The sequence below is a fragment of the Leishmania infantum genome, chromosome 10 (assembly GCF_000002875.2).
Source record: "Leishmania infantum JPCM5 genome chromosome 10".
Classification (NCBI taxonomy): domain Eukaryota; phylum Euglenozoa; class Kinetoplastea; order Trypanosomatida; family Trypanosomatidae; genus Leishmania; species Leishmania infantum.
The window spans coordinates 281,787-298,612 of NC_009394.2; the positions used below are offsets into that span (position 1 = coordinate 281,787).

Here is a 16,826-nt window from a genome sequence, read left to right on the forward strand (position 1 = left end):
GGTCGCAATCCACCACGATCACGATTCAGCTGACTCAACCAAAGAATCAAAGCGAATTGTCCCTCCGCACCGAGCGCGCTTTTTAAATGTGTTTCCAGATTTCAGGAGTATGGTGAATGAAAAGAAAAGGCAGTAACACCCTTGATAATCGAGAGTCGAGATAACTATTGTGCATGAATGAAGCAGTTCAAAAAAGCGTCTTCCCTTACCACATCATCGTTTACATCCTTGACAAGAAAGTAGAAGTCCTGCAACTCTTTTTCCGTCAGAGCTTTCGTGGCGACCTCCTCGGTTTGCGCTCTTACCAAAAGCTCCTCCAGCTGCTCCACGGCAACGCACCGGATATTTGTCCCGTCCGCAGTCATAGCCATCTGCTTCCCAGTCACTTCCCAGATTTTATCAAAACAGGATCGAATGTCAGCTTCTGTAGAGCTGTATACCACCGAAGAGACACGATCCGGGAATCTGGGATGGGGGCAGGTGAGCACTTGAGGGTCGTATGCCAATACGTGGGTGTGGAGCAGCTCCACCAAGAGAGTGCGCAGCTTTTCACGGTCGGCAAATGTGCCAGGCCGCTGCACCTGCTGCATCTGGTTGGCCGCGCTGTTTTCCTGTGATACGTGTTGAGAATTCTGCGCAATCATCGCCTTTATTTGATCAATCTGGTCATCAGTCAAGCAAAGACCCAGAGACCGAAAGATACTTGGTACTTTGATAAACGAAATCGGCCTTTCGCGATGAGCATCCAGCTGCGACGGCAAGGCGTCAACGGTATTGGCCATGATCGCGCTATCAGCTGCCTTCCCATAGGTATCAAGGACTTTCCTGCGCACCACCTTGGGGATGTATAGTGTTTCATTCAGCTGCTGGCGATACGCACTGTCCGGGTCGGGGACAATCTTTGCCGGCTTCTTACCACCCTTCTTCTTCCCCCTACCCTTCTGGGAAGGCTTGGCCAAAGACGGCATTTTGTGCTGTCAGAGGTGAAGAGCTCATAGATCCACGCGAAGTATCAAAGGTGTGAGATATAGTGAAGACAAATGAGAAAACTTCATGAAATCCATCACGCTTCAAAAGCGCTTTCAAGTGCTTGGCCTATCAAAGCGAGAGACCAGAGAAGAACGCCGCTCAGTACCCGTCACAACAATCGTCGACTTTCAGCAGTCACCGTAATGCACCTTACATTTTTGTCACCATGGAACAGCTCACGTGGCCTGTAGCAATAAAATTACCGAAAAGGGAAAAACAATAACGATCGAAGAGAAGCCCTAGCCATGGGCCCTGTCCGATGCGAAGAGTTTCCGTAGCATATTCTCGCCCTTTTTCACCGCCATTTCGACGTACGTACCAGCCTTTTCTGGTTTCACAATATCTACTGAGTCCCGCAACAAAGCGGTGGTACCGTATGTGCTCTGGAGCTTGTTCGCCAGGAAGTAAAGCTCGCCGTCCTCGAGAAATGCCATGAGATACGGTGCTGCCTCGGCAAAAATGTTGAAGTCCGGCAACAGCTTGCGACCCAGCCCCTCGCCCACAATCACCGAGAGAACGAGTGAAGCAAAGTTGCCGTCCAAAGGAATGTGGTTCTCGCGGACCGCGTCCATTACCTTTCCTAGGATACTGCCAATCTGGACCTTACTGAGTCGAAAGCCTGCCGTTCCAGGAGCGACCATGTCAAATACCTCCTTGATCTTTTTCTTGAACCTCTCCCGGTTTGCTGCGTCCTGTGAGTTTCTCATGGAGTGTGGCAGACGATCGATCATTAGATCCGCCCCGAGCTCACCATCACCGCACGCGACAGCGGCAAAGAGCGAGATGAAGTTGTTGCGCTCGTCTTTGGAAAGAGTCGTGACAAGGCCAGTGTCGAGAACCACAACCTCAAATCGCAGCTTCCGCTTGCCGTCAGGGTAGTACTGCCGAAGGCCATCCGTCTTATTTGTGCGCAGAAGAATGTTACCGGGATGCAAATCTGAGTGGACAAAGTTGTCCTCAAAGAGCATCTTCAAAAACATGTGACAGCCCAGCTCTGCCACATCTTTATGCTCTTCACTGTACACCACATCTTGCAGCGGTTCACCCTCTTCAAATGTTTCAAAGAGCACGTCTTCCGTAGACAGAGACAGCAGCGGCGTGGGGAAAATAACACCGTTGAAGCTGCGGAAGTTGTACCGAAACTGCATCAGATTATCGCCTTCGACTAGTAGATCGAGTTGAGACTGGACCAGCGACGAGAACTCGTTGATGCTCGAATCCAAATTAAAGTATCGCAGCCCTGGAATAATCCTGTTGCCGACCCAAACAAAGAGACGCATGGCTGCCAGGTCAGCCGACACCTGCTCGCGTATGTAGGGATGCGTGACCTTGAGAGCGAGCTCTGTTCCAGCTGGAATGCCATCAATGCTCTCGCGGAGCTTCGCTCGGTGTATTTGTGCAATGCTACCGCTCTTGATGGGGACCTTTTCGATCTCGGAGATGTAGCGAAGCGCGCTGTGCCCTTTGCAAGGCCCGTCGGTGAACTCGCTGCGGAGAAGTCTCTCAGTGTGTGACCACTTGTGTGGCTCGGTACTGTCATACAGCTTTTCCAGCGTCTTACACATTTGATCGGGGAAAAAGTCAGGGCGCGTCGCCATCCACTGACCAAGTTTGATGTAGCTCGGTCCCATTGACGAGAGGAATGCGAGAATCTTTTCATAAAATATGCGTTCAGGGCACAGCCGTAAGCTGTATGTGAGAAATCCGTACCACAGAACGGGAACACTACCTACAAAAAGCAGTGCGATTCGGTACGCGACGTAGAAGAAAAACACCACTTTTGGCATAGATCGCACCTCCGGCAGCAAACCATTGCCCATCGATGTCCCCACAACGTAAGGTTTTGTTCTACGCACTGGCATGAGCACCCTCCTACATTGGTCTTCGCGTAGACGCTCAGGAAGAAAAAACTTCTTGTAGCAAACGTACAAACCAAGGCTGCCGCACCCGGTGGCCACTGCCCCAAATATCCGCACCTGACGGCGACTAAGGGCCGTTGCCCTTCGTTGCAGCTCGGCGGCAGACATCGGAAAAATGCACCTCTAATATGAAGGACATTGTAGAAGGAGGCCGGCAAGAGAGAGAATGTGGAAAGAACACATGGTGGAACACAGGTTCATTTAGTTCCCTTCAAAGGCTGGTTTTCACAGATTCAGATGATTCTTTTTTCTGATAGAGTTCTGACAGCGCTGGAAGTGGCTAGTATCGGTTTAATAGGCCCCTTTGCTTAATGTGTATGTTCTGTTTCGCGCTGCCTCCTCGATGAGTCAAGGTGTAACATGAAGGTGTCCAAGATGTGTCACCGACAGAAAAAAGCATGCGTCGAAAAAGTTGCTTGGTGCAAAGCAAAGCGAGAAGTTGCGAACACAGTGGAAACCCGCCATTTTTCTGCTCCTGAGACACTTGCAAGATGGAGTGGCTGGCACACCAGTGTCATTCTTGTATTTGCTATGCGAAGCGAAAGACTACGCCACTGGCTCATGGACCATGAAACAATGTTTTTGAGAACGCTTCTCGGGGCGTTTCCTCGCCACTTCCCCCCCCCCGCTCGGCGCCGCCCCTTGACATCCGAGCCCTCTTCGCGATAATCATTCGCCTCTGCTTTTGACTGTTTATGCGCCCCTGCATGCTTGCCCACATAATCCCTCTTTCTCTCCCCGACAATCTTCAGAGCGCTGATCAGGCACTCGCCTCTTGACGTCCATATCTATGAAATGCTCTGCAGAGACGCAAAATATCACGTTTCCTCTTTCACCCAAGGCCATCAAGAGGATAAAAAAATAAAGCGTCTAAATGCACCGCTTCTCAAGCTACACCCTCCACTGCCTTTTTCTTCTGGGTACTCTCCGTAAGCTGCGCACCATAAGCCCGAAGGCAAACAGCCCCCAGGGCCGGAACGACCGCCACGAAGACCCCGCCGCCACCACCAGCCCCAACCACAAAGCACGACCCCCAGGCGAGTAATCGAAAACCCGAAAAAACGCATAAGCATACAAGGCACCTGAAGCAGCAGAAATTCCCGTTCTCGAAGTCCAAGTGGATCATGACCGAAGCAGCAACACAGCACCAAGCCCCTCGCACAGCCGCTGTGCGCTTTCGGCCAAAACCACACCCTGCGGAATTTTCCCCGCCCCGAACTCTACCCCTATGTAATGGCCTTTTGTGCGTCCAGAAAGTGTCGGCAAGGGGGTCGAAAGGCGGTTGATTTATTTCATCCTCAGCGCCCTCTTTTCTTTCCGCGACAGACTTTGACGGGGTAATTCCACATGGGTCCGGCGACTTTGGTTTGTGAGAGTTGACATTTGATTGACGTTTTGAAAGCGGCACCAAGCACCAACCCAGAACCCCCATCCAGAACGTCCTATTGAATGCACAAAAAGCGTGTATGCGCAATAGAAAGCTCGCGTTGGCATGCTTCTTTTCCTTCATAATGCTCTTTTTTGACCTTGAGTGCTTTGATCAGGTTTTTCTGCCTTCGAAGCAAAATATCAAACTGGCTCAAACACGGCGCTTTTAAGCGCACAAAGATTGATAACTTGCTCCATCTGTTTACCAAGCGGTTGCGAGAAGTCAAACAAAACAGTGAGCAACAGATGCGTTTTCACACCGCGAAAAGATCGCAGCGCACGAGGTAGCGCAGGGATCAGCGGACCCCCTCCGGTGTAGAAAACCCGTGCGCTGCAGAGACCGCCTGTCGCGACAGCCTGGCATGCAAAGGTGAAAGAGCCTGTCCCCCTCTCTCAAACATCATCTTTTACAAAAAATTGAGACATACAGAAAACTGAAAACGCCATGGTCGTTTATAAAGCCAAGGCTTTTTTTTTCGCCACGCGTCGCCGCTGTTAAGCACCAATTCGCGCACCCTTTTTTTTCAACACGCCGCCCCGTCACGACGCATCCGGCATATGCGCACGCATAAACTGAATCGACCCACCTCTGGGAGAAGTACTCTGAAACTAAATCGTCTAGAGAAAACCATTTGCCGCATAATCGGGCTATTCCCCCAACGCGCCCCACCGGCTCTTCTGCGCCACCCCCCGGATAGGTGGTGGGCGGTTGTTTCCGCGCAGGTCCCGGTGGCCCGTGCGGTCCTTGGTGCTTTTGGCCCAGGCCCAGGTCCCCCCCCCCAGCGCGGCGGAGGGAGGCGCACGCCCCGCAAGCGTCAAAAGGGTTCAGCTAGGCTGTCGGTTGATTGCGGAAAGCCTCCTTAGCGACCCTTTGCCAGATCCGCGTGCCATATTTATTCTTTAGCTGCCCGACGGAAGGGCATGCCAGAACGCGCCCCGCAGCCTTGTCACGCCGCAGCCTGCAAGGCGCCATGGCGCCGCCCGGGGTTCTTTCGGCGAGCTTTTGGCAGCCTTTGTGTCATCAGTTGACCTGCGTGAATCTATGGGCTGCCGGGCATTTTGCAAATGCGTGCGTTTTGGCCGGCTGGGGGGGGGGTCTTTTCATGCCCCGCCCACCATCGCCGTTCGCCTTTTTTCTCCCGAATGCAAAAACCATGTTGGCTTCGCGCGGAGGCGCGCGTGGGGACGCCGGCCGGCCGTGTTCTTCCGTCTTTTCGGGGGCGGCGCGGGGCGCCCCGCCATTTTTCCGGCGCGCCCGCCGCGGCAGGAAGGGGCCGGCCAGGGGGGGGCGGCCCGCGGATACGCGCCCGCCCCCACACGCAATGTTTTTAGAGGCGGGCGATGGGCGCCGGTGCGAAAAGGCCGCGCGGTTTGGGGTGGGGGGGTTGAACCAAAGAAGCACGCGGCGCGCGGGGTCATTTGGCTAAACGGCGTGGCTGTCGGGCTTTCAGAAACCCGAAAACCAGGCGTTTCATGCCAAGCGCCCTTGTGGAAACGAGGCGCGGGGGCGGGGCCACAACATAGCTGAAGCAGCGGTGCGCAAGACATCATCCGCGCCACTTTTTGTTGCCGTGAGGTGCCTGTGCTTTCTGGAATTAAAAGAGCGGGGGGGGTTTTGCGCGGGGTTGGCGGGCGGGGGGTGTGGCGGCGCCACCCTGCAGACCCAGGGCCGCCGCGCAAACCCACCCCGCGAAAGCACGGGGCCGGCGCCGGGAGCCAAGAGGAAAAAGACGCCCACAACACCACACAACACGCCTGCTTTTCCGCGCCGTCGTCGGTGACGTTATTCTTACAGAAAGCCGGTGGCCTGCACGGATCCCCCTTGCCCGGCGCGGCCGCGACATGCAGCGGGGCCGCGCCCACACCCCACAGCAATTTTATTTCGCCACCGCCACACCGCATCGCGGCCGGACCTCGTGATCTCCTTCTGCCGCGCTGTTTCTTTGCCGCAAGTTTTGGATTCATGCAAAGCCCGGGATCCGCTGCATTTGCTGATTTTTCTTAGCCCTGGGGGTGCACCAAAGCCCGCCAGCGGCCCTGTATTGTGGGACCCGCGCGCCTTTGCTTTCGCGCATGGAAGGCGCTGCGGTCGCAGACCCGCTTTCAGACCAAGGCCAAGCGCGTTTGCGGATCGCTTTTGCGAAAAAAAAATGATCTGGTCGCGCTTTTTGGGGGGGGGGGCCGCGGGGCGTTGTGCGCAAAAAAGGCCGCCGCCGCGGGCCGCTGGCGCACCCCCGGCGCCAAGGCGCCCCGCCTCTTTAACATATCCCCGCGCGGCGCGCAAAAGAGGTGACCACCCGCCCCAAAAGCCGAAGGCAAAGCCCCCCAAGACAAGACCCAAAGGAAGAACAAGCCGCCCGCTTTGACTTTTACCAGGAGGCAAGACGATAACTTGCTCCTTTTTTGCGGATCAGCGCCGCCCCCCTTTTGGGATCATACCCCCCCCCCTAGGCGCCTTCCGAAGGCGCCCTCTTCAAAGCTGCCGCCGGCTCTCTTGCTTCCCCCCTCGCTTCTTACCTGCCAGGCGCTTCGATCATAGCGGGTGCTCAAGGACTTGGTGGTGGTGGTGGTGGGGTGCGCTGGCCGGTTTTTCGCGGCGCGCCGTGCCCGGCGCAGATGTTTAGCCGAGAACCTTTTTGTCGCGGGGGCGGTGGGGCTGCCCGTGCGTCTTGGAAATGGGTGTGGCTGGTGGCGTGCTGGGGTTTGTTTCTTTGATGGCTTTGTTTCTTGCCGGTATATGCTTATCCGCGATTTTCTTGTGCGCCAGCTGCTTCTTCCCCGGTCGTCCCCATCTTTATTGCATTTTTCATTGACTTTTCTGTTGGGGGGCCTTTTTTCCTTTCTGGTGCTGTCTTCCGTCGGTCTGTTTTCTGTTTGTTTCTGCGTTTTCCGCGATCCTCTCCCAACGAATGGGTGCGGCTGCCGTCTCTTCCGTGTGCGGGCGCGGTGTGCTTCTATTCTGCGCCGTCCCGTCTCCTTTCCTTGTCGGCATCGCTTTATTCCCTGGGCGCATTTTCTACGGCGAAGGGGAACGGCACGCGCCCGTCGTGCTTTTTGCAAAACGTCGGCTTCGTTGGCCTCTTGTTATCCTGGTTTTGTCGCGCTTAACAAAACATTTTATTTCTCGCTTTGGCCCGTTTTGTCGCCGTCGGGTGGCCCCCTCTTGCCTGAATGCTTTCCCTTTGCTGCTTGCGCGCCTTTCTGTCATTTTTTCTGCGGGTGTTTTGTGTCGGCGCGTTTCTCTGTGTGTGTGTTTTCTCTCCGCGTTCCTGTGGCGGCTGCTTCCGCCATGCTGTCCGGCAGCCTTTTTGTTTTCGGACCTTGTGCTTTGCGCCCGGTTCGCTCTTATCGGCCCTGGTGTTTTCCCTTCCTTCTTGTCTTTCCTTTGCGCCTTCGGCGGGGGGCGCCGGCCGCCTTTTCGTTTTCCTTCGGCGGGGGGGGGGTAGGGGGCATCGCTGTGGGGTCTTCGCGCCATTCTTGTATTCACCAGTACCCTTTCCCACCGCCATGTTGCGCTTTCTCTTGCTTGGGTGCCTCTCGTTTGTTCTTTCAGTCTCTTCATCGCCGCGTGGTCCGCCAAGCCGGTTCTCTGTCTTTTGTGTCCTCTTCGGTGCTGGGCGCTTCCGCGTGTGCGTTGTGTTGGCGTTTTGTTGCGTGGTCGTCTCGTTGCCCCTTGTGTGTGCGGGTTGGGGGGTTTTCCTTGCCTGGGTGCGTGCTTTTCGGTGCGCCGCCTCTTCCTTGGTGTGCGTTTGCTTTCCCCAACGCCAGGTTGGTATGCGTGCGCGCGTTGAAAACGCGCCGGGGCGGCGGGGTGCGTCTGCGGGCGTTTTGCCCTTACCAATGCCAGGCCGCAAGAGGGGCGGGTGGCAAGACATGAAAACGCCCGGTGCCGCGCGCGGCTGGGCTTGGTTGCTGGGCTGGCGGGGTGCAGGCTGCGCGTTTGGCGGCTGTGATCGTGTGCCTTTCGGCTTGGGTTGCGGCGGGCGTCGGTGCCCCGGCATCGCCCCCGTCGGCGCAACCCGCCCGGCCCCCACCCCTTTTAGCCTAACCCCTGCCTCTTCCGAAGGGGCGCTCGAAACGGGGCGGTGGCGGCGGATTTTCGTTTCGACTCGCAGGATGGCGGCGGCAGGGTTTCTGCTGCGCTTTCTGGCCTGCGGTTGGCTTCGCGCTGGGAATGTTGCGTGGCCCGTTTGCCCGCTGCCAAGGTGGCGCCGAATAAAAAGCCGCCCCGCTTTTCTGGCGCGGGTCTCTGGCATGCGGTCTGTTTTTTTGGCTTGTCGTGGTTTTGGGCATGTGGGGGTTGTTTCGCCTGGTCGGCTTGGCTGCTGCTTCGTGGTTCCCCCCTTTCCGTGTCTCGTGTAGGTTGGCGCCCGCTTGGTGGCGGTGGCGTCGTTGCTTCGGTTTCTGTTTGCGGTTCGGTTGCCGGCTAGGTCCGCGTGCGGTGGGGCGGGCCTTTTCGGGCGGCGGGGGGGGCGGGCGCGGTGGCCGGGGTCGTTAGGGGGTTGGGGGCGGTGGCCACGGGCGCCGTCTCGCCACCGCCGCCAAGGTCGACGGGGGGGCCGCCGCCGACGCCAACCGCCCCGGTGAAGGGGGTGATGCGCTCGTCGTTCGAGAGCCCCTCAACGACCGCCGCGACCCTCGCAACACCATCGTGTCGAGCAAGAGGCGCTGTGTACGTGGATTATTCTTCAGGCTCGCCGTGCCATGGTGGGGGGCAAAGGCGTCGACCAGCTGCTCCCTGTGGCCCTCATCATGCGGACTCACGCCGAGCTTGCTGATCTTGCCGGGAACAGCCTCGCCGCCGCCACGTCCTTCATGGCCGCTTCTACACAAATGGCGCCGTGTCGGAGACGTGGTACGAGGATTACAGGTCACGGTCGCGAGAGGGACGAGAGGGGGAAGGGGGTCAGATTTGAAAGTGGAGGCTCGAGCGCGAGAGCGGGAGGTTCATTGCGTGTCCGAGAAAGAGGATCGTGCAGCGATGTCGCCGAGAAAAAAAAAATATATATTTTCCTCTCTTCCGCTTTTAATGTGCGGGCGTCTGCCGCCATGCGTGAGCCAAATTCCATCGCACCTTGCTCTTCAACACTGGGGTTGGCTTGTGTGTCGAGGTGTAGCGAGGTGCTTTCCGTTCGATACGCACACAAGTGATGGCGTTGTGCTGCTCCAGTGAACAGCAACGAGGGCAACCCCAACCTCAGCGTCGCTCTGCCTGGTCGATCAGCCCCACAGCCGCCGCGACAAGCTCCTCCATGCGGTTCTGGAACTCGTGCACGACGGCCTCGTCAAGCTTCCCGCCCGCCGCGGAGGCCTGCAGGGCCGCGTAGGTCTGCCGCAGCTGAGGCACGCTGTCGGCCGCCCGCAGCTGGGCCACCTGCCGATACCGCTGGAAGAGCGCGGACGGCCGTGCGTCGCACTTGTGCGTCTTGCAGAGGTCAGGCAAGCGCGTCGCGTCCATGCCTGGAAAAAACTGAAGCCCCGTGATACGCTGCAGTCGCTCGATCGGCACCTGGTACGCGGTGAGGGGCAGCTCCTCTATGATTGGCCCGTTGGGCATCATGAACGCCGCCACCGAGTGTGACCGGCCGCCGTTCTCCTCCGCCAGAAACACCTTGAACAGATGGCTCGGCACAGCGACGGGGGTGCCACGCGCGGGGTGACCGGTGAGCTCGTACGTCATCATCAGCTTCACTGGAGCTGCGCTCTTCCACGGCGCCGCGTTCGCGTCCGCTGAGGACAGCGGCACATGGACTTCGGTGCCGTCCGGACGGTGCTCCACACGCATGAGTCGGGGGACGAACGCGGGGCCGGTCACGACGTACAGCTTGCCACTGCTACCCGCGTCTTCCGCCTTGGCGGTATTCCCTGCTGGTGGGCTGTCGCCGCGTTGCCGGACACGGCCAGGCTGCTGCTGCTGCAGCCCGACGCTTACCTCCTTGCTCAGCTTGCGCGTCAGGCCCTCCAGCCGCAGCCAATCCACCGCGTTCAGCGTCATGTCCTGCGGCACGATGTTCGCGTTCATGTTGAAGGTCGCATCCATCTCCGCCTGCGAGGCCTTGTGCAACTGCGCGGCGGCGAGGTGGCCGCGACTCATGCCGCGTGACGTGTAGCTGTTGGGTCCGACGCGGAAGGCCGCGGGGACGGTGTCGTCGGCGTAGAAGTTGCTGCGGTTGCGCGAGACGTCGCCACCACCGCGGCTGCCGTCGCTCCCCTCGTCGTCTGCAGCCTGCGCGGCGTCGTCGTCTCTGTTAGCGGCGGCGGCTGCCGGGGAGGAGGGTCGGCGCCCGGAGTGCAGCTTGCGGTAGTCAACCACCTCCATCACCCAGTTTGGGATGCGGCGCTCGTAGTTGAGGCTGGCGAGGTAGCCGCCGTAGCAGCGCACCTCGGCAGTGGACGGCAGCCCGTGCGCCGCTGCCTCGTTGCACTGCTGCAAGAAGTCGGCGGTGAGCGTGGAGGCCTGGGCGGGTGGCGTGTGAGGCGGCAGCACGACAGGAAACGCCAGCGCGGCATCACCTCTCACAGATCCCTGGCTGCTGCTGTCGCTGCCTGCGCTTACGATTGACGGTGTAGCGTTGGCAGTCGTGACGAGAGAGCGGCCAGGCTGCACCACAAGCTGTGTGCGCTTGCTTGCCTGCGTGCTGTAGGCCCAGTAGGCGGTGACGCCGAAGAGAGCAAGAGAGGCGGCGCCGAGAAGCCGGGCGATCGCCGCACTGGCACTCATGCGCTCCCGATGAATCGTTTCGCGCAACGGACAGGGAGCGACACTGCGAGAGACTCTCTTACAGATCCGACTTGCTTGACGATAAGGGTGCTGTTGACACGGTGTGCGTGCGGTCGCCGCCGCACCCTGTTGGAACGTGCAAGAGAGAAGCAGGCGCCGAGGGCGAAGACCAGAAAGACAACGAAGAGTAACTTCGTAACAGCATCAGAGAGAGAGAAACAACGGTGGCGTGCGTGCGTGTGCACACCGCTCTGTGTGTGTGTGTGCTTGTGCCAGCTGAGGCTTCTTTCCGCCAGTTATGTCTACGGCGACGCCTGCGGGCAGAGACGGATCACTGACACAGCCACCGACATAGACGCACAGCCATTTCGAAGAGTCAGGGGGATGCCGTAGGTATTCTGGAGGGGGCTGCGACATGCATATGCACCTACACACAGAGCCTCCTGATGGTCAAGACACACACACACACACAACATGGCAAAACAAGGCAGCAGCGGTGCAGTGCCGCTCTTCATCCGTCTTTGGCTCGGTTCTTGCACTGTCGTGCCTCGACGCCCCGTCTAGGGTCAAACACGTTTTTGTTTCGTTGTTTCTTTAAGCTCTCCAGTGCGCAAAACACGCGATCAGCACACCCCGACAACTACGCAGAGCGGCGATGATGGTGTTGCTGATGACCATGATGGTGAGAACAACCCAGCTCATATAAAAGGGGTCCGATGAGAAGAGAACACCCACCACGAAGAAGAGCGGCGGGGCAGCGTCAACCCTCCCCCCTCCCCCCGCCACCACTAACACAGACGAAAAGAAGACGAGCTGCAAGCTGACGAGATACATGCACACAAACAGAGCGAGCGAGCGAGCGAGGCAGGGATGGAGGCACACAAACATACGCACAGACGTGCAGCCCATACGGAGGGGACTTCTGATTTCCCTGCTTGTTTCTCGTCGTACGACATTCTCCCCTTGAAAAAGCACGACATACACACACACACACACACACACACACACGTACAGGAAAGCAGCAACAACACAGGATAACAATGACGGGTTTGGCGGGATTTGGGGTGGGGGTGGGGGTGTGTGAAGGGAAGACACCAACGGAGGAGGAGATGTAGCAAAGAAAGCAAAACACGAAAATACTGAAGGCAACGATGCCCGTACTTGAGGGAGAGGGATGCATGTGTGCATGTGCTTGCGTCTGTGTCTACGCAGATGTAGGCTTCGACCGACGTAGAAAGGCCTCGTGCCTCCACACTGTGATTTTCACACACACACACACACACGTACCCCCCTCCCCCCAACACACACATATATGTATACACATACACGCACACTTCTTGTGCCATACATGTCACTGGTTCATCACACGCCTCGCCCTCTCCATCGAAGCAGCATATACCCTTTTTATAGCAGCAGTAGCTTCGCGTGCTGCACACAACCGCGTCTACGAGGGCGACGAGAAAGATGCATACACAGAAGTTGAGTGAGAGAGCGAGAGAGAGAGAGAGACCAAAGGATTGGCGACAGCTAAAACGCGCCCGCACGCGTGCAGATGAGGTCGCTCTCAATGACGAAGATACTCTAAGAAACCATCGCAGAAAGACACACAGAGCGAAGAACGAAAAGAGAGACATCAAGCAGGAGATGCACGTATCCGCCACACACACACACACACACACACACACGCGAAGTCGCACCTTTATCAGTGAATGGTATCGTGCTCATCGCGAGTTCCTTCTACGGAGCCATTCTCTCCAGGGAGGGGGCGAGGGGCGAGGCTTCTTTTTTTTTTTGTTCTTGCTTACCCGTTCAGTGGGTTACGGCTTCCCTCCTCACTGCCCATATCTAGCGTGCTGGCAAACTTCGGCTCCACGGTTAAAGCCGGCGCCACGACGGTGGCGAGGCGCCGCCGCTTCGAGGTCGCGATGACTATGGCCACCACCAGAATCGCCGCCACCACGGCAGACACCACGGCGATGCTAACGATGCACCCGGTGCCGCACTTGCGAGTGCGCGTTGTCGTCGCATTTTGCAAGTAATCCGTGACGTTTGTCCAGTCGGTGCCATCGAGGCAGCGCGAGATGCTGAAGTTGTAGTGCAGGCTTTCCGGGATGAAGACGGTGATGTTATAGTTGCTGTAAGGCATCCCCGGCATCACCAGCTCGGTGAGGTTGTCGATGCCGACGCGCGGAACGCAGCCGGGGACCATGTCATCGTGTGAGTCACTCGAGCTGCTGCCAGAGCCGGTGTAGGAGGGGCTGTTCTCCGCGCACTTCGCCAGTTGTTCCTGAATCGCCGTGTAGATGATCCACCGCACCAGCTGCTGCTGCGCTGCAGTGAGGATGTGGAAGGGGAACGCGTTGCCGGCGAAAATACAATCATACACGAAGTCCGGCGTGTAGGCGTTGCGCACGGCCGCAAGCATCGTCGTGTTGAAGTGAACGTTCGCGAGCGACGCAGGGGTCGTCGTGTTCTCGAAGAAGCCGGACTCGTTCAGGATCTCGCCGAAGGGGTACGGCATCAGCAGCTTCAGCAGCGTCAAGTTCGGATGCGCGTTTACTGTGAAGTTCTGTGCTTTCGACGTGTAGATGTACGGGTACTGCAGGGCGGCGCGGGCATCAGCGGCCACGGCGCGCTCGATCATTTGCATCTTGGTGAGGTTGCACATGGGCAGCACATTTGGGTCACCAAAGAGGATGTGGTTCGTGCGGTTGTAGTACGCCTGCAACCCGTGCAGCGAGCTCATGAACGGTGTGCCGATGACCGCCGCTCTTGACACCGTTGAAAAGAAGCGATTCGACACATCCACGGAAAAGATGGTGTCCCACGTGCTGTCGTCCACTTTCGGAGTGGAGTGGTTGATCGCCACGTACGGGAAAGGAATGTTCGAGTTGCTCACGAGCTCGTAGTTCATGCCATCCAGTATCAGTGGCATGATCGAGGAGTTGTCCAGGAAGTACACCGGGAAAGGGGTGCGGGTGATAGTGTCGCTGACGGTGGTGTTGCTCACTATGATGGCACGAACAACACTCGCACCGCCGGTTGTCATGTACACCATGTCAGTACTCAAGGGGTAGATGCGGGCGATGCCGCAGAAAGTTGGGCTCGTATCGGAGTCGACATTGTTCAGCGCTGGGTTGCACGACTTGACCTCCTTACCAGAGACGAGGGCGTACGAGATCGTCGCGTCAGAGGTGGTGACGGTGTACACTGCGCTCGTCGAGGCCGCCATCAAAACCGAGGTTCCTCTGTTCGCGGTGTCCCTGCTGCTTGTGAACTTGGTGTCGACAAATGTGACACCGACCGACTTTGCAATGAAGGCACCGGAGAGGTTAAACCAGTACAGATCCGAGGTCGGCGTGATGAAGATGCCACTCGACGACACCGCGAAGCCCCTGAAGTCCGAGGAGATCGGGATGAGTTGATGGAACTCGGTACTCCCGGTGAGGGTGATCTGCGTGCAGGCTGACCCCACCACGGCGCCACCGGCGCCTATGCCGCACTGGTAGATGCCATTCTGAGTGCTGAGAAGATAGACGTTGTTGTCGTGCACGGTCACGTCGACGAAGCTGATGCCGTGCTTCACCTGCGTCAGGTACACAACACTGTTCGACACCCAGTACAGCATGCCGTCGTTCTGCACGTAGTAGACGGTAGAGGTGACCAAACCGTTGCTAGAGTTGGGCCGCAGCGTCACGCAGCCGAACACGCCGGTCAGCCGGACCTTGTCGATTGGCCCGCTGTTCAAGTTCATCGAACCCTGGCCGTACCAGAAGCCCAGATAGGTGCTGTAGCGGTTGAAGCTGAAGAAGTACGATGCACCGCCGATGAGGAGCGTCGTGTCCTCCACGTCTGCGGTGTCGAAGTCGGCACAGATCGCGAAGGGGTTCAGAATGCGGCTTGCACCTGCCTTGCCCTGCAGGTTCTGCCCTACCAGTAGGGCCCCGGCCACCGTGATGCCCGCATGATCGTACGCACGTGCCGTGGTGGTAGCAACGGCGGCGGCGGCGGCAAGTGCAATCAGCAGCGCTGCTGCTGCCGCCGAAGACACTCGACGAATGCAGCGCCCCATCTTGATCTATCGCTTCTGCGTGCAACGTCTTCTATCGGGTCGGCTCAGAGAGAGAAAGGGACGCAAATAAACGAAAAACCAGAAAAGAAGTCTAACTTCTCAACGACACGGGCAGACGCGCACGCACACGCACACGTACACAGACACTCGTAGAAGCTGCTGTGCGTGAGGGTTCGTGTACGAGGAACGGCACAGAGGCGGAGAGAAGGGCTGTGAGTGTAGGGATGAGAAGACAGTGGAGTCGGCGGATGTCGTAGACGGAGGCGAGCAAAAAGCCACAGGAACACCCTCGCGGAGAGAGTGAGTCACCGGCACACACAAGAAAAAAAAGACGAGGGTGTATAACACGACAATGAAGGCGATGGGAGAGGCGGTGGGGCTGCTGGGCAGATGGGACGTTCCCTTTTCTTTTTGGTTTTGTCTGCTGCTTTCGGTCACAAGCACACATACATACCTACACCCACACAGGCACACACAAGAGGCACGACTGCTGCCTGTGGAGCCTGTGCTGCGCTGATGAGGAATGAGGAGGGGAGGAGGGAGGGTCAACGTGGTGCGACGAGGGCGGTAACACGTACGAAAAAGGGTGCAGTTGATGGTACAGTATACTTCGTAGTTCTACGGCGGATGGGACCCTCGCGTTTACGTTGTTGTACACCCTCGTGTGAGGTTGCAGGTTGTGTCGTGCAGGTGGGTTTCTGATAAGAGGGAGGGACAGATGTGCGTGGGTAGGTGTCATTGGTTGTGCGAAAGTGTGCAAGAGAGGCGAGGGCGATGAGTAGACGGCGCGCATTTTTTCGAGAGAGAGGGAAGGTGAAAAGGGTGCAGGAAGTCACGGCAAGAACACGTGCGTGCTCCCGTTGGTCTCCCCAGAACGGCCATCCGGTGCGAAAGACGATATCGCTCTACTGCTTTGCTCTCTCCCTCATCGCGCGCTGCGACCTCACGACGAGAGCGATGGAGAAGATCATATCAAGTGTGCAGCAAGGACCCCCCCCCGATCCTCAGCGTCACCCTCGAGAGCACACACACACACACACTCACACAAATCCTTGTACGTTTTCGAGTACACATCGAGAGTTGCCGGCTACCTACCTTGATGGACCGCGTCACTTCCATCTTGTGGTTGGCAGGGGCTTGACACTACGGGGAGGGGGGACACTGTTGGATTGCATCTCATTTTTTTGTGAATTTTTTTTTGTGCTTTCCCGATATTGGCCTCGGCACAGACACACACGCACACAGACAAGAGACGCAGAGGAAGAGAGACGCAGAAGGGGAGGAGGGGGGGGGTGCAGGGGAGGGGGCACACAACGGACGTGAGCGGAAGAAGGGACGAACACATGCTGAATAAACAAGAATCAATGGACAAAGGCCCCCCCCCTCCCCTCCAAAAAAAAAGAAAAAAATGCACACCCAAAGACATGAAAAAGAGCGGCGAGGCGGGGAGAGGGACGGGGCACGCACCACGGGGAGATGAAGCGCACAGCTGCACGCGCACGAAGACATCACAGGAAGAAAATCCGCGCTTCTTCTGCAGATGTTGATTCTGAACCTCTTTCCTTACCGCCGCCCCTCCCGGTGCTGCATGAGTGCCACTACATAAAAGCCCATTCAGTGTGTGTATATTTGTGAGAGAAACATATGATGGTCCAAA

The 16,826-nt window shown here is 57.6% G+C and overlaps 4 protein-coding genes across 4 annotated transcripts; all 4 read right to left on the reverse strand.

Annotated features, from left to right (window-relative positions):
• Positions 1–164: 164 nt before the first annotated feature.
• On the reverse strand, positions 165–968 carry LINJ_10_0640 (conserved hypothetical protein; the record flags this gene model as incomplete). Its single annotated transcript, XM_001463675.1, has 1 exon — positions 165–968. The coding sequence occupies one exon, from the start codon at positions 966–968 to the stop codon at positions 165–167; it is 804 nt and encodes a 267-aa protein (XP_001463712.1).
• Positions 969–1,268: 300 nt separating this feature from the next.
• Positions 1,269–3,056, reverse strand: LINJ_10_0650 (conserved hypothetical protein; the record flags this gene model as incomplete). Its single annotated transcript, XM_001463676.1, has 1 exon — positions 1,269–3,056. One exon carries the CDS (start codon positions 3,054–3,056, stop codon positions 1,269–1,271), a length of 1,788 nt encoding a protein of 595 aa, XP_001463713.1.
• A 6,517-nt stretch (positions 3,057–9,573) lies between these two features.
• On the reverse strand, positions 9,574–11,097 carry LINJ_10_0660 (putative endonuclease G; the record flags this gene model as incomplete). Its single annotated transcript, XM_001463677.1, has 1 exon — positions 9,574–11,097. The coding sequence occupies one exon, from the start codon at positions 11,095–11,097 to the stop codon at positions 9,574–9,576; it is 1,524 nt and encodes a 507-aa protein (XP_001463714.1).
• Positions 11,098–12,898: 1,801 nt separating this feature from the next.
• Positions 12,899–15,169, reverse strand: LINJ_10_0670 (conserved hypothetical protein; the record flags this gene model as incomplete). The annotated part of the gene is made up of 1 exon (XM_001463678.1): positions 12,899–15,169. One exon carries the CDS (start codon positions 15,167–15,169, stop codon positions 12,899–12,901), a length of 2,271 nt encoding a protein of 756 aa, XP_001463715.1.
• Positions 15,170–16,826: the final 1,657 nt, after the last annotated feature.